Source organism: Bemisia tabaci, chromosome 4 (assembly GCF_918797505.1).
Source record: "Bemisia tabaci chromosome 4, PGI_BMITA_v3".
NCBI lineage: Eukaryota > Metazoa > Arthropoda > Insecta > Hemiptera > Aleyrodidae > Bemisia > Bemisia tabaci.
In genome coordinates, this window is record NC_092796.1 from 32,533,897 (window position 1) to 32,551,121 (window position 17,225).

General features: G+C 41.5%; 1 protein-coding gene across 3 annotated transcripts in view; it reads left to right on the plus strand.

Moving 5' to 3' along the window:
- The window catches only part of LOC109035712 (uncharacterized), a 35,340-nt gene that overhangs the window by 3,577 nt on the left and 14,538 nt on the right, over positions 1–17,225 (plus strand). The window contains exons 2-3 of one of the 3 annotated variants that reach the window (XM_019049449.2): positions 1,712–1,748; positions 13,079–15,539. In XM_019049449.2, the coding sequence (XP_018904994.2) occupies positions 13,092–15,089 (1,998 nt within the window). In that variant the 5' untranslated portion in view covers positions 1,712–1,748; positions 13,079–13,091 and the 3' untranslated portion in view covers positions 15,090–15,539. Of the gene's footprint in view, positions 1–1,711; positions 1,749–4,674; positions 7,490–13,078; positions 15,540–17,225 lie in introns of those variants that run through there. The other 2 variants (XM_019049440.2, XM_019049455.2) reach the window with 2 other exon arrangements.

Genomic DNA, 17,225 nt, shown 5'->3' on the forward strand with positions numbered 1-17,225 from the left:
GAACCAACCCACATTTTGGGAAAAATTGAGTTATGAGTGGTTTTGAACTCAACCACTGCTCTACTATCTATCGCCAAAAATTCAAAGTTTTTGTTGGAGCAAATTTTGCAGAAATTGAACTTGAAGTTTATCTTTTACATTGAGTCTTATGCAGGAGCTAAACTTTAAACCTCTTTTTCTCGGTTCGATCCTGATGTGGCTTGGTTCCTTTCTGTTTAACTCCGTTCAATTGCCATTAAGTTCCGTACCTTGATAAGCATTTTCTCGCTCTCGACTAGGTAGCAGTGTTCTGCCGTGCTAAGGAGGAACGCCGTATGAACATTCGAGCGTTGCCAAGCTTCCCCGAATAAAATATGTATTTTTGACGAAATCTATGTTTATTTTTTCCTCCAAATTTTTAGAGGTTTTAGACTGAATTGCGTACGAAATTCTCTAAAAATTTTGAAAAAAAATATCCACAACTTTCCCTGTAAATTCGGTTTTTCTCGGAGGATATTTGGCAACGTCTGAAAGCTCATCGAAAATCCAAAACGTGAACCGATCGACTCACAAGTTTGTCGATACTCACGCGTTTGTCGATCGATTCACGAATTTTTCGACAGCCTCCAAAACTAAACAGTTTCAACCTTCGGTAGAAAAGGCAGCGGACTGAGCGGCATTCGTCGGTTCCGCACTTAAAAAGGCTTTTGCACGGCACTGATGTTTTCAAACTTGCAATTGTAAAACAGCAGCAAAACATGATGAGTATGCAAAAAGTTGCTTTGGCTCCGAATAATTGGACTTTTCAGCCAAGGTGGCTCCTAAAATTTCAGGGAAAAGACAGAATAGCAAAACACCGATTGCGATGTCCCAGAATCCGTCTTTATTTTAGTTTTAGAGAAGAATCTAATGGACTGTTTCTCCAGCATTTTTTCTGTAATTAGTAGGAAAATCAAGAAGAATATTCAGAAAAATTTCAACGAAGTGCGTGCATTCACTCTCGGCACAAGTATTTCTAAAATTATAATCTCCAAAATTTCATATGCTTTTTATTCACCTATGTGAGGAAAGTCTCTGAAATTTTCAGACACATTCGTGTGATGCTTCTCCCGCGACAAAATAAAATGTCTGTTGAGATACTGAAACAGCTTCGATGAGATATTTTCCATCATGTGGGAGACAACAGATGAGAGATTGATTGCTTACACAAAACTGTTGTAGGTGGAAGCACTTGTGGCAACACATGAATATAATGGAATGAGGCAAATCATAGGTACTTAAAGGTGAATGTAATGTAAATCCTCCTGAATAATGTGAAGGAGAAGGATTAATTCGTCCTGTTTGAAAAATTTCAAGACTCTTTTCTCAAAAAACGAAGCTGTATACATTGTTAATTCACTGAGATTCCTTTTTGGCTCCATGTGAAAACCTACTTTTCTGAGGACGAGCCGAACTATCTCCTGTGAATCACACGAAACCTTTATGAGGTTGGTGACGGTCGGTCAAAGTTTGGTAGGTATCTGGTTAGCGGATTTTTTTATCTCCTCGAGACACCAAAAAAAAAGAAAGAAAAGAAAAAAAAATCTATTAAAACTTGCATGAGTTGAAGGGGGAAGCTCATTTTCCATACCTTTTTTGACTTCTTTCCCTTTCAGGTAATATGAATTCAGCCCTATTCCTTTATCTTGTCACTCTAATTTTAACAATTTGTTATTTGTTTATCTGTTTGTAGATGTAGCTGAAACCCTGAACTGAGTCTACTAAGTCAAGTAAGTGTTCTGGAAGTTTTAATTTGTGACAAGACCTGTTAAAAGGTACATATACGGAAAAAAGTAAATTGCTGATCCAACAATTCTGTTGTAAAAGGAATGACTGCAATGTTAAATGTAGATTTTACAACTTTAGCCATTCCCATGTTTAAATTAGCTTTCCACTATTGTAAAAACATTTGAAACATTGCAGTCACATTTTTTATCAATTGAATTATTCAATCAGCAACCCATTTTTTTCTGTGTCCCTTATATTCCCAGGGGCGCAAAAAGTGCCGCACGGTTCTACGCTCGCACCATTGTAAAACTCGCGAATTTTCCGCGATATCGAGGTGAAAATTCAGTGGTTTTATACCTTCTTCTTCTTCCGCTGGAAAATATGCCTTTGTGTCGTGATATGAGGTGAATACGCGAAATTCTAATAATTTTACTAACCGCTGGAGAAATCGCGTATTTGCCGCGATATCGCGAAGATTATCGCCTAGTTTCTCTGAAATTGTTTGCAATCGCAGGAAGGACCGCTCATTTTCCGTGATATCCAGTTGAAAAGCGTGGGATCGTTTAGGATTCAACGAATCCGCTGTAAAACTCGCACATTTTCCGCGATACTGTGATGAATAGCGCGTCAATTTTCACTTCTCAGCAAACAGAAACCGAGCGAGCAACTATTCGAACTCCGAAGTAGGTATGTGGTATCACGCAAAATTGAAGGAGTTTCATAACTCATTGCCCATCACAAATTAATGACCTGTATGAATTCCACGCTCGCGTCGAAATAAAACTCGCGAATTTTCCGCGATACCGATAAGGTGAAAATTGAGTGGTCTTTTACCTTCTTCTCATTCCGCCGGGAAATATGCCTTTGTGTCGCGATATGAGGTGAATACGCATAATTTTAATGATTTTACAAACCGCTGGAGAAATCGCGTATTTGCCGCGATATCGCGAAGATTATCGCCTAGTTTCTCTTAAATTGTTTAAAGCGTGGGATCGTTTAGGATTCAACGAATCCGCTGTAAAACTCGCACATTTTCCGCGATAGCGTGATGAATAGCGCGTCATTTTTCACTTCTCACCAAACCGAAACCGAGCGAGCAACTATTCGAACTCCTTAGTAGACAAAGTCCTTTTGGTTGATCTGCCCTTAAGGAGTAACTCAAAGTAACCATGAACATGGAAATTTTGAACTGTGTAAGACATCACGCCAACAGAAATTTTATGAAGCTTTAAATCTAAAGTTGAGTTTCGAAGTGGTCCCCTGCTCAATTACATAGCGCATGGCATTATGGCACTGCATTAGGAGCAAGCATTATGTGCCCTCTGTTTCTTCCTCCTCTACATATAGCTTTAGGCGCTTTTATACATATCGACGGTGAAACTACCAGACCACGTATCTCGTTTGCGGTGTTTAAAAATCTCCACTCACATTTTATTTTTTTGAAGGAGATCAAATCAAAATCATTCCTTACAATTTTCACAGATTTTTCTCCGCACAAAGAGGAAAAATTACGGAAGTTTTCACGAATTGACGTTGAGTAGTTTTCTATTTAAAAAATTAAGTATGGCAGGAAGTCTGCGACGTCGCAAACCGAGATACGTGGTTTGGTAGTTTCACCGTCGATATAAATCGTAAACCTACCCAAGTGCCTTCTGTTTTTCCTGTAGGCAACACGCGCGTCCATCGGGCAACTGAAGTTGCATCCAGCCGCATCCGTATATGTAAAGCTGCCTACCGTGCAAAGTCTCTTGAGGTTTTTTTTTTTTTTTTTTTTTTGATAAATTCACTCAGTGACGCAAGAGTACATAATGAACACAGAAGTGACATGAACACTAGGTAATTTATCTCGCTGATCTTAACTAGTGCGAGGCATTACCAACAAACTTAAAGAAAACTGGATTCTGAAGACTAATCCGATAAGAATTACCTTAAACCTACGTACAGGGTAACCGCTAGTCCGACATTCCTGGAAAGTCCTGAAATAGTACTGATTTTTTAAAGGCGGTCCGGAAGTACCGAAAAATTGCGGGAATCCCGGAGGAAGGTCCGGAATTTTTTCCTGCGGACCACGCTTATTTTTTTTATAAAACCTTGAAAGTATGCAGTTTCCTACGCGTTGATTCTTAGGGTAGTATTTGCCTGCAAGATGGCGAATATGCAGTCAGTTAATCTTCAAGCCACCAATGAATTTTGTGTTCACGCCATTATTGTCGCAGTTCGAGCGAGAATTTCAAATTTTCAGCAATTTTCGAATTTCGTGATTTGGAGGCACTGAAAAAGTACGGAATTTTTCTGATGAGGAGGTGCTGAATTTCTTTGGAATCCACTGAAAAATACTGTAAAAGTACTTATTTTTGGCCAGCCTGTTCTAGCAGACACCCTAAGTATCTCATTTCGCAGTTAAGGGATGTTGCAAATGAGGTCAGGGCAGAAGCTACATTGAAAAACTCTTACAGTACACCTCATGTATCTGCCAGAGATACACACTTCACAGTCCAGCGGAAAAAAATACCTAAGTAAAACAACTTAATTAGGTAAAACACTGTGTCAAGGAAAAAATACCTAATCATGATTAAATAGTGCGTGGGGCATTATTTTATGTGCCCAAAACGGCGGACAAACTCTTACAGTCACAAAGGAAAAATATATTTTTTTCCCAAGCATTGAGAACGAGAGAGAGATTCGATTACGATGCAGTGACGCCAGCGGCCTCCTGCCAAGTCTCAGAGCGACCCATGGTTTCGGTCGATTTTGGTCGATGAAACAAATCCTTTTGGTTCACCGACCAAAAAAAGAAAGGAAACTCAAAGTAACCCTAACCACGGAACTTTTAAACTCTGTACACTGACGATTCGGCGGCGCCTTCACAGCAGAAACATCTCCCTGAGCCGTACAGTATCGATACAACTCAGTTTTCCCTTGTTTCAGGGAGCCTGGATTATGGCAGAGGGAGAGCAGGAGTACTTGCAAGTGCTCCTCTTGGTGGCCCACAAGGAAAGGGCCGAAGGGGACACCGCCCGCACCGAGGAGGCGGGACCAGGATCGCAGCCCCCTCTCTTTCGCAGCAAAATCGTCCTGTACGCTCTTCTGCCTCGCATCGATCGGTTTGATGCCCTCTCCAAAGTCTTCGGGCAAAACGGCGTCATCGTCTTGAGGACGGACGAGCTCCTCTCGCCTTTCCTCCTGGAGGCGGCCAGATCCGAGAGACTGGAATTGGTCGAGATGGTTGTCAGAGTGGGCCACCATATCGTCGACTCCTCCGGTCGGTTAATCGTCACTGTGGACCCCTCCAACTCCGACCTCCTGCCAGTCCTCCTCGTTCGCTACATCGTCGACGAGACCACGAGATGGCGCACGGAAGACGACGCTTTGTCATTGCTATATCATGTCCATGTCCGCCATTCTTTGCACTACGAGGCGAATCTACAAATTTTGACCAGGTTACTGACCGCGGGGCCCAATCTGAAACTCCGCCACAAGGATGGTGGCACACTACTGCACTACGCCGTTAGGAGAAAATACACGCGACTTGTGGCGATCCTGGTGGAAAGCGGTGCCAACTTGGAAGCCAGGAGAGTGGACGGCAAAACACCTCTCCTCCTAGCAATCGACACGTATTCCTTCTACGTATCGCAGGACATTTTGACACGTTTGTTGGAAAGCGGGGCAAACGTCAACGCGGAAGATGCAAAGGGAGCCACGCCGTTCCTTGTGGCTCTCCAACGGCAACAAAGCACCGACCGTATCCGTATATTGATCGACAATGGGGCAGATGTCAATGCGAATACGCAGTTCGGTAGTGCCTTAAGACTCGCCGCCGGAGCAGGATGTGACTGCCTGTCGATGCTCCTCAACAAGGGGGGTTTGGACATCGATAAACACCGAGACATGTTCAAAGAGATCTTGATGTGTTCGACCACTGACAAATGCTCGGTGCGGAAACTCTTCGATTACGGGTTCAAACTTTTGCCGGAAGACGCGAAGAATATGAAGATTCTCGACGGAGTTCTGAAGTTGGGGGACCGGCAGATTTTCGAGGATCTGCTCAGGTGGGGTGCCGTCGTGCACCTGAAACCGCGCCCGAATCGCACGGTGCCCGATGCTGCACCTAAGGACGTCATGAAGGAACTTCTCATTCTGGCTCTCTCTCGAGAAGATAATAAAACCATCAAATACCTTTTCGAAATCGACGATGTTCGCGAAGCTGAATTCTTCAACGATATCCTTCGAGAGGCGATCAAAACATTCAACACCGGATGCTTTCGAACCGTCCTCAAAGTTGGTAATCCGGGACTCTCTTGTCTATTCGTTAAAAACGTGTTGGATGAACTTGAACCGGTGGAATTAGAGCCCGTTGTTATGGAGTATTACGATTATGATGATTTTATCGATGTGAATATCGAGGCTACTTACGAGAATAGCGCTCAGAATGATGTAAGACACGAAATGAAAAAAGCGCTGTCCCGACACATTGTTATGTTGGCGAGTGCTGATTTGGTAGTGAACAAAGATACTATTGTGAGTACAAATGTGTTTGGAAGTGTGCGGTTGCGGAAAGACCAACTTCCCGAATGGGTCCTGAAATTGGTACCATCAACGTTCTTGGAAGAATGTGTCAATGAGGTCACGCTCTTGAAAACAGAAACGGTGGGAGACTCGACGATAACGTACTACGATGTATTAAACGCCACGGTGCCCCAAATAATACGTTTCCTAAAGAACAAGTCCATTCGATGTACACTAAAGTCGAAAAGCTACTTTGCTCAATTCCCATTGTATTCTCCCATAATTTATCATAGGTTCCGGAAATGTAATTATAAAGTCACACTAATGAAAAAAGCAATGCAAATGTTCGGTCACCTGTGTGAATTTTCGAAAAATATACCTTTCGAATTACGAGAATTAATCATGCAGCCGTTGTGCAACCACGAGTTGCTAATTTTAATCAATGTTTGCAACGAAGTAAAACCTTAACAGACTTTATCAATCCGATGACGGCATCATATATGGAAGTATTAACTCAAGTCTATTGGCCGTACTAGCCATGCACAATATCTTACGAATTGTAAGAGGATAATTTACCCATGGAAAATCCTCGGGTAGTGCAATCTTTATCATACAAGGTGTTCGTAAAGTCGCCCCCCCCCCCCTCTAACTTTTGACCTAATTGAGGTAGAGATTTGAAACTTGGAGGACGTTCCCCGGTCAATGGGAGCTACTTTTTGACCCCTCTATTTTTTCGCCTCCCCCCCCCCCCCTTAGGAGGGGGAAGGACGGACTCCAACTTTTTTTCCTCAAATGGGAAGATCCCCCGGTGATATCTCGTTCGAAAGAAGATGAGAAAATAAAATTTTACGCGCGAAGCCGAAGTCATTATCTTAAATCGTTTCAAAATGGTGGCCGGTCAAAGTTCTGCAAAGTGACCGAAAATTGCCACCTGGGCTATTTGCCTATTGGTTTGCCTGAAACACAGTATTTGGGAGTATTCTGGCACGAGACGAATGAATATGACGTAAGATTTTTTTTCTTTTTTAAATAAATCTCATTTTTTAAAATGGCCGCCGATTAAGGTTCAAAATGACCGAAACTTGACTAACTCGTTTTTTGCTGATGGGTTCGCCTGAAACTCGGTAACTACGGCTATTTTGGCGCGAGAAAAACGAATTTATCGGCAGACAATTGAGTGTGTCAATTTTTGGTCTTTTTGAACCGTAACCGGCGGCCATTTTAAAAAATTAGGCTTTTTCTAAAAAAAAAAAAAAAAAAAAAAAAAAAAAAAAAGTCGAATTTGTTATTCTTGTGCCAAAATACCCCCAGTTATCGAGATTCATGCATATCCATGCGCAAATAGCCGAAGAGCCAATTTTCGGCTATTTTGAACTTTGACCGGCCGCCATGAGACGATTGAAGATAATGACTTCGGCTTGGCGCGAAAAATTTTCTTTTCTCATCTTCTTTCGAATCGAATGAGGTACAACAAATGGGGTCTTCCCATTTGAAATAAAAAAATTGGAGTCCGTCCGTCCCCTCCCCTCCCTCCCAGGAAGGGGTGCCTGAAAATAATAGGGGGGTTAAAAAGTAGCCCCCTTTGACCTGGGAACAAATCTCTACCTCAATTAGGACAATTTTAGAACTTTTCGAACACCCTTTAGAATACATTAATTACGAGCTTCTTTTCATGACAGATTGATCTTTTTTTGAGCAAAATTTTCTCGTAAGCGTCGAAGAATGTGCCTTTTGATGTACTTCGAGGTCTTTGTTACACGTATGTCTCTTCACTCCCTTTTTTTTTGTTGTTATATTTTATCTACGTCCTGTATTTGTAGAAACATTCGTCCTTAAACTCACACCGGTTTTAGACCTTGGCGACCACTTGACTTCAACTTTATTGATAAACTTTTCAGTTACCGCCACTGTTTAAATCGTATTATATATAAATGTACTATTGAGGTAATTGCCTTGAAACGATGTCTCATTAAAGTTACTATTTTTTTACTTTTTCATTAAGTTACTATTTTTTCATGGTTAAATGTATTTCTTTAAAATCGCATCATCTAGATAAATAAATGAATTCTACAGTTTTGACATTGATGTTCGCAAGATCATTTTTGGTAGTACCCGAACTCACACTATTTCATGCACGCTTTCTCGCATTGTTCTATCCAATGGATCGCATTTGAACCCAGCGCGATTACAGTGTTGTAAAAATGTTGCTTCTTCATAATTATCAAAAAAATCTCCCAGAAAAGATAATAGTTTTGGCTTCCCACCAAGAAATTGGTCATTTTAAAGAAAATAATTGTGTTCATATATTAGGTATTTAGGAAGAAAAGGAGACGTTGTATGCTTTTGAAAACACTGTTATCGCGCTGGTTCTTTTTTGCTAAGTGTGATCCGAATTAGAAACGAGATAATTTGACAATCCCAACTACAACTGGATTGCATTTTGCAAAAAGGAACCACTAGCATTGCAATGATGCTGATTGTGCAACTTCATCTTTTGCAATAAAATTGCGGAAATCATGAAAAACTATGAAATGTAGATGGTAATTTTTGTCTTAAATTCACAGTTTTTAGCGAGTAAAATAGAAACTATTAATGGATAATCGGGTTTTTCCTCCAAGACAAAAGAAGTTGCACAATCTTAGCAACATTGCAATGCTAGTGGTTCCTTTTTGCAAAATGCAATCCAACTGGACTTCATTTTGCAATGGAGGTGTTGCATGTGTGAACAATTTGCAATTTGACTATCGATTCTTATGTGCAAGTTCGCGAGAAACACGATGGTGCCACTTGTTTTCTCTGAAACCAACTCCCAAGCTCAAAAAAAGCTCTCAAGTTGAGGCCAAAATGGAGGGATATCCCACGCTATCCTGAGAGTCCACCTCTACATCGAAACGAACTCTCCATGTAAAGATAGGGAGCAAGTACATAAGCAGTGATGCCGGGTTTTCAATTTTTGAGTCCCCAAATAAAGTGGCAGCCCTGTCACCATTCCCTGATTTGCTCCCTATCTTTGCATGAAGAGATTGTCTTGATGTAGAGGTGGACTCCCTGATTAGCGTGGGATATCCCCTCCATTTTGGCCTCTACTTGAGAGCTTTTTTTTAGCTTGGGAGTTGATTTCAGAGAAAACCAGTGGCACCATCGTGTTTCTCGCGAACTTTTACATGAGAATTAGTAGCCAAATCGCAAATTCCTTACACATGCAACATCTCCATTAGGAACTACAATTTCTGGTTCATCTGTGAAAACACGTATGAACGTATAGGGAAACTAACGGTACTTCCGTCGTTTCCAAACTGAGCCTGACATATTCTAGTTCCGCTTTGCAAAATGTTGCCAGTAATTAGCCTGACTATATATTTTACTTGGCCCAATTTTCTCTTTTGTTTTAGTTTTTAACGGAAAACTTAAGAATATAACGCCTTGAAACTTTCAGTAAACTTCTCTAGGGTAATAAAGAATATCTTCACACTTTTTTTTCGCCAGAATCTTAATGAAATAAATCACGAGAGAAATATAGGCAATCCCGAATGTAGTTAGTATACAGGGTTATCCAAAAGTCACTGACCACCCCTGTAACTTTTTTCCAAATTGAGATAGAAGTTTGAAACTTTGGGAATGTTCCTCGGTCCAAGGTAGCAACTTTTTGGTCCCCCCAAAATTTTGGGGGGCGGCCCCCCTTAAGGGGGGCGGGGGCTAACTTTTTTTTTTTCAAATGGCAACCCTCCCTTTGTGATACCTCATTCGAAAGATAATAAAAAAAGAAAATTTTTGGCGCAAACCGCAGGTCAAAATATTCATTTTTGACAAAATGGCGGCCGGTCAAAGTTCAAAATGGCGGAAGTTTGGCATCTCCGTTGTTTATGGACGGATTGGTGTGAAACTCGGAATCATAGGGTTTTTCGAGATGAGAAAAACGATTCTGGCATTGGTTTTCCAGAAAAGTCAGTCTTTTTCAAAATGGCGGCGGTCAAAATGGCGGCCTCGAGCGGGAAGTGGATATTTAAGCTGCATATCGTTGGATTTGCATGAAACTTGGTATCTGGGGGGTTTCCGGCACGAGAAGAACGAATCTTTCATTGGATATCTGAAATTTTGACAAATTCCAAAATGGCGGCGGAAAAATTGTGGGAAATCAGTTTTACTGCTGTTTACCGATGGATTTGCAGGAAATTCGATATCCTGGCGGTTTTTGGCTGGTTAAAAAGGAATCTTTCATTAGATTCTTGAAATATCAAATAATTTCATGCTAATAGGCCGCGGCCCATGTGGCCACCCCCTTAATCCGGCCCTGCATCTGTATGAAAATGAAGAGAAAATTTGGTGTGAAGGGAAAAAATGCAGAATATTAACGAACCAAAGACCGATCGGTCGTTCGCTGACTGCGTAGATAGTGGTAAAGTGGGTCAGTTGCGCAGTTGCGCTGGTCACAGAGCCGTGTTTTATTGATGATTGATTCTTGTAGATTATCTGAAAAGAAAAAGATCTGTCAAAACAGCAGCTTCCTGCGTTCAATATTAACAAAGATATCGCGCCTTGAAAAGTCGGGTTTTTGATGTCATCCACCGCGGTAGTGACACCCTTAGTTTCTTCCTGTTCTGTTCGATCAGTGATGCAGAGAGCGCAACGCGGAACTTCGACGACATTAAAAAACATGGACAAAGTCAAGAAACAGACGAATTCGCGCTTCAAAGATCATTTTATCAGGAGATAACGAACTCCACGCGAAGAGGCTAGGCGAACAGTCAGTTCACTATCGTTTATTTACATTTTAATATCGTTGCAGTTTCGCTTTGCGCTCTCTGCCTGCATCACGGATCGAACAAAAGAGGAAGAAATCAAGGGTGGCACTACCGCGGTAAATGACGTCAATACCTACCCCGACTTTTCAAAGCGCGATATCTCTCTCATTATAAACTTATTGGTTGCCGTGCGGACAGATCTTATTATTTTCAGCTAATTCACAAGGATCAAGCACCTAAACACGATTCTGTGACCAGCACAACTGACTCACGGCGTATGATACGACCTTGGATAATAGATGATATAATATTTATCTCGTTTCACTAGAAAAAAAACGCATTGGATCTGGAGTCCAGACTCTTGAAAACATTGACAAGAAAAAATACTCTTGATTCAATCGGATTTTTGATTGAATCAAAATGAAATCCGCTTAAATTAAGAGGCTTGGTTTTTGATTTAAGCTAGATTCTGATTGAATCAAGAGTACCTTTTCTTGTCGATGTTTTCAAGAGTCTGAACTCTAGATCCAATATGTTTTGTTTTCCAGTATTTGATCAAAATTCGCTCTATTTTTGCGCTTACCCTCCAATATTGTGTTCATCTGCTGCCCTCCTCATTTCCAAACAGCGTACACATCTCGGAAACTATAGCGATTCATTCGTGACTCGAGAGCGAGAGAGATCGGGGAAACGACGCGATGCTTGAAGTATCCCTTCTGTTTCGCAGGCGCTTCCCGCCATCGCTAGTCGCGCGGAGTTCGAAGTATATATAAGAAATCTTGTTCCGGGAAATGAGGTCCCTTTTTATAGATCCGGTTTCAACTACGATATGAAGCAACAAAACTTTCTCGCATATCCGCAACAATCAAAAAGAGGTTTCTCTCTTTTCCGCTGACGCAAAGAATTTAACGCAGAGCAGAAAAAATGGATGGGACGAAACCCATGTTATAAATTTTTTGACTTTAAGTTAGTGAATTTGAATGATTGTCCAAAAAATGAAGGAGAACATGACCTTCACCTTCATTCTCATGGAGGCCGACGAACCCTTTGCAACCTCGCGGAAAGTCACGCCCTGAAACGTTCTATAACCGAGATCTATACTACCTTACTTCCAGTACCTGAACACTTTTTTAAGTTCCAATATTCTGTTCCTACATTGAACGTAAGATCGAGTCAAATATGACTCAACTTTCGAGCCATGTTTGACTACACTTTGATTTGTTTGACTCTAACTGATAATCTGAGTGGCTGTAAAATGATTGTGGAGTAGGTATTAACAGAATTTCAGGGTTTCACTAGTTTCACCACAGTAATTCATTGCTCCTAAGTTTGAGCCTGACAGAACTCACTCAATGTTCTAAGTGGCTAGTGATACTATCTTTTTCCAAAAACTTCTTCATATTGATACCTTCTTGACATGAGTAACTGAAGGTCAACAGCGGGTGATAGTTACGTGTCATAATTATTGAGGGGCTTGGTGGACAAAGAGTGCAGTTTTTGAAAGAATGGAGATCTTAACGATTTCAAGTGAAACTGGATTTAATGCTCGTCCTGTGAAAAATTCGCTCCAAAATACCAATCTTCAAGCATCAGAAAGTCAGTTTGAATTTTCTTTCCGCCATGCGGATAAGAGCGATTTCGAAACTTCAAAAGTTCAAACACGTATTTCTCGAAATAGCTAAAACTACACTTATGCGCCTTGTCCTCCAAGACCCTCAATTGAACTGCATTTTGCAATAAGGAACTACAATTTCTGGCTCATACCTAAAAACACCGATCTGCGTAAGGAAACTACTGTCACTTAGGTTTTTTTTTTCTAAAATAAGACGACATTGTAGTTTCTATTCGGAAAATGTAATCCAGTTCATAGAGGACTCCTTAATTAGATTGCACCTTAATTGTTCGTCGAATACCAAGTTATTGGCGACTCGTTGGTTGGTGCAAAGCTCAAGAAAAGATTAAACATTTTTTCCTGACATCCTATTGGGTGACACGCGACGTATCTCAAACATGTGGGCGCTTTCTGCGGAAACGTTACTTAGAACTGGACGGCATCCATAAAATACAGTTATTCCTTGTTGCAGGCGAATCACAACGATGGACATCCGTGGGAAGAAGTACTGGCAAGTGTTCATCTTCGTGGCCCACAAGGAACAAGTCGAAGCCCCCACCGAAGGAGCCTCACCAGAATCAGGATCGCCACCGCCTCTCACTCGCAGCGAAATCGTTGTCTACGCCCTTATACCCCGCTTGAGTCTCCTAGCCGACCTCTTCGAGCAAAACGGCGTCATTGTCTTAAGGACAGACGAACTGCCACCTTTCCTCCTGGAGGCGGCCAGATCCGGAAGAGTGGAATTCCTGGACATGCTCGTCCGGGTGGGTCACAGAATTCTCGACTCCTCTGGACAGTTAATCGTCACCGTGGATCCTTTCAACTCCAATATCCTCCCACTCCTCCTCAATCGCTGTGTTGTCGACGAAAGCACTAGACACCTCTCTTTAGACGACATTACTTCTTCGCGAACATTTCGCCAGGTATGGAAAAGAGAGCACCTTGCAATTTTTGCGAGGTTGGCAACTGCGGGACCCGATTTAAAATATCGTCACGATGAGGGTGGCACATTATTGCATTTTGCAGTGAAGAGGAAGCAGCTGCGGCTCGTGGAGATGCTGTTGGAAGACGGCGCCAACTTGGAATCCAGGAACAAGAGAGGCGAAACACCCCTGCTCCTCGCAGTCAAGACTCTAAGCGGCAATGTATCGCCATTAATTTTGACACGTTTGTTGGAAAGCGGGGCGAACGTCAACGCGGAAGATGCAAAAGGAGCCACGCCGTTCCTTGTGGCTCTCAAGCGGCAAAAAAGCACCGACCTTATCCGTACATTGATCGACAATGGGGCAGATGTCAATGCGAATACGCAGTTCGGCAGTGCCTTAGAATTCGCTGCTGAAGCAGGATTTTATCATGTGTCTCTGCTTCTCGACCATGGAGGTTTGGACATCGATAAACACCGAGACTCATTCAAAGAGATCTTGAGGCATTCGACCGCTGACTGGAGCACGGTGCGGAAACTCTTCGATTACGGGTTCAAACTTTTGCCGGAAGATGCGAAGAGTATCCAGATTCTCGACGCAGTTCTGGAGTTGGGGGACCGGCAGATTTTCGAGGATCTGCTCAGGTGGGGTGCCGTCGTGCACCTGAAACCGCGCCCGAATCGCACGGTGCCGGATGCTGCACCTAAGGACGTCATGAAGGAACTTCTCATTCTGGCTCTCAATCGAGACGACAATGATGACGTCAAGTACCTTTTCGAAATCGACGATGTTCGCGAAGCTGAATTCTTCAACGATATCCTTCGAGAGGCGATCACTACATTCAACGCCGAATGCTTTCAAACCATCCTCAAAGTTGGTAATCCGGGACTCTCTTGTCTTTTGGTTGAAAACGTGTTGGATGAACTTGAACCGGTGTATTTCCACTCGGATATTGATGATGCTATCGACTATCTTATCTCCGTGATAAAAAATGAGTATCAGAATGATGTGAGACACGAAATGAAAGAAGCGCTGTCCCGACACATTGTTATGTTGGCGAGTGCTGACTTGGTAGTGAACGAAGATATTATTGTGAGGGGTGTGCCGTTGCGGAAAGACCAACTTCCCGAATGGGTCCCGGAATCGGTACCATCAACGTTCCTGGAGGAATGTATCAATGAGGTTGCTCTCTTGAAGACAGAAACGGTTGGAGACTCATCAATCACTTACTACGATATTTTAAACGCTACCATTCCCCAAATAATACGGTTTTTGAGGAGCAATTCAATTCGTTGTACATTGAGGTCTAGAAGCTACTTTGCGAGGTTCCCATTGTTCTCTCCTATTATTTATCATAGGTTCCGGAAATGTGACTATAAAGTCGCACTAATTGAAAAAGCGAGTCAAGTGTTCGGTCACCTGAGCGAGTTTTCGAAGAATATACCTTTCGAAATCCGGGAAAAGATCTTGCAACTATTGTGCAACCACGAGTTGCTGATGACAATCGATGTCTGCACTATCGCAGCAGGTGAAACTGCAAGCGTCTCAACCGCGCAGTAGACTTCATGATCAGTCAAAAAGTGATCCGACAGAGGACTTTGTATGTTACTAACAGGATAAGTTACTTCTACAAAGTTCCCGGGATAGTGATGTCCGTATTACAATGTATTTTTTGCGATTTTCATCGTAAGGAAAATCGTACAATTTTAGTTTAAACAAAATGATCTCGCTAATATGTATAAATTTCTCTTTAAGTGTACCTCAGGAACCTTCAGTGCGTTTGTCTCATTATTTTTTGGTTTAAAATTATTTTTCATCTACTTGGCGTATGTTTCTAGTTACACTCGTTCCGCACTGTACTTTTAAATGTATCAGATTTTGCCGAGTAAGAATTTAATTTGAACTCAGGGCAAACTTTTTAGTCACCGTTACCATTCAATCCTTATGATGTCCTCGTGTAATCAAGTTAATTAGTCAGTGTTTCATTAAATTTACTATTTTTCTACTTTATCATGGTTGACATTTATTTCTATTTAATGCCATCGTTAAAGTTTATAAATGAGGGCCACAGTTTTTAACTCGAGTTTCGTGAGACTCGTTTCTGTTCGGAATTCGAAAAATTCCATGTACGTACTTTTGCCTTGTCAACCTCCATCTAACCTCAATTCATGTTGCCTAATTTCCCCTGATGTTTAGTTTATTTTAAAAGTAGAAAATTGAATGATAAAATGCCGCGAAAATTTCAGTTAATTTTTCTGTTAGTCTTGTTTAGTTGGATTACATTTTGCAATAAGGAATCACTATTTCTGGCTATCCCATTAAAGCACTTTCCTGTAGAGGGAAACCTATGGCATATATGGATTGCATTTTGCAAAAAGGAACCACTAGCATTGCAATGTTGCTAAGATTGTGCAACTTCTTTTATCTTGGAGGAAAACCCCGATTATCCATTAATAGTTTCTATTTTACTCGCTAAAAACTGTAAATTTAAGACAAAAATTACCATCTAAATTTCATTGTTTTTTCACGATTTCCGCAATTTTATTGCAAAAGATGAAGTTGCACAATCTTAGCATCATTGCAATGCTAGTGGTTCCTTTTTGCAAAATGCAATCCATATGTTGTTTCTAAAATGAGCCAGAAATAGTGGTTCCTTATTGCAAAATGTGGTCCAGTTCGTCTGTCTATAAAGGCACCCTATTTAAAGCTATGGCAATGAATAGATTTTTTTTAAGTAACAGATTCCGCCAAAAATCGATTATTCAGCACAGATTGAAATGGAGAAAGTCTAGTGTTGCCAGCCCGCTGGATCCGTCTTTTTGGTTAGTTTCCCGATCCAAAAATAAAGCAGATGAGGAAATCCGGCAATCGCTACTTTTGATACACTGGAAAAATCGCGATTTGTTGCGATTTTTTCGACGATAAAATCGCTAAGATCATCGACATCTGAGCGATTATCCTCGATCGATTATAAATCGATTCTAAAAGGCTATAAGATATTGTGTAGAAATTCGTGTGCTTTGGAAATCATTAAGTTTGATACGAACCACCTTAATATTTACAAAACACACATTATATTTTCCTTTAATACATATTTTTTTTCATCAATTAAAACGAGAATAATCCATACAGGATGTGCAAACATTTCAAAATCATGAGTTGAATAACGCTTGCTTCGCCAGATTAAATATTAGAGCCTAACATAAAGCGGAGCGGCGACGCACTGGCGCCTACAAACCTAACAGGGATACTTCACGCGTCGCGTGAAGTATCCCTGTTAGGTTTGTAGGCGCCAATGCGCGTTTCGCGCTGGCTGCCCGCCTGCCGCAACGCAGCCTTCCACGGCGCTTGAAGCAACTATTTCACACCAGAGGTTTTGCACAGTATCATACGAAACTGAAGGCTCTCTAATATATTAGGAATGGCAGGCGTCCATCAAAAGTACGGAGCTTTCCTCTCGAAATAAATCAAGATACTACGGCCCAAAAAGAGAGCAGTGGTCCAAAAACTCACTAAGTCCTAGCATCCGTAATTAGTGACGTTTAGCATACACTTTATCGCCTGACTGTGAGTTGCTTAATTCGGCTATAAAAGGCTATAAGAAATTATGTAGCCGGCTATAGAAGCTATTGGAAATCTTACAGCCGGCCTTAAGTCTATGGTATTTTGGAACACAGATTCTACTGCCAATTTTTA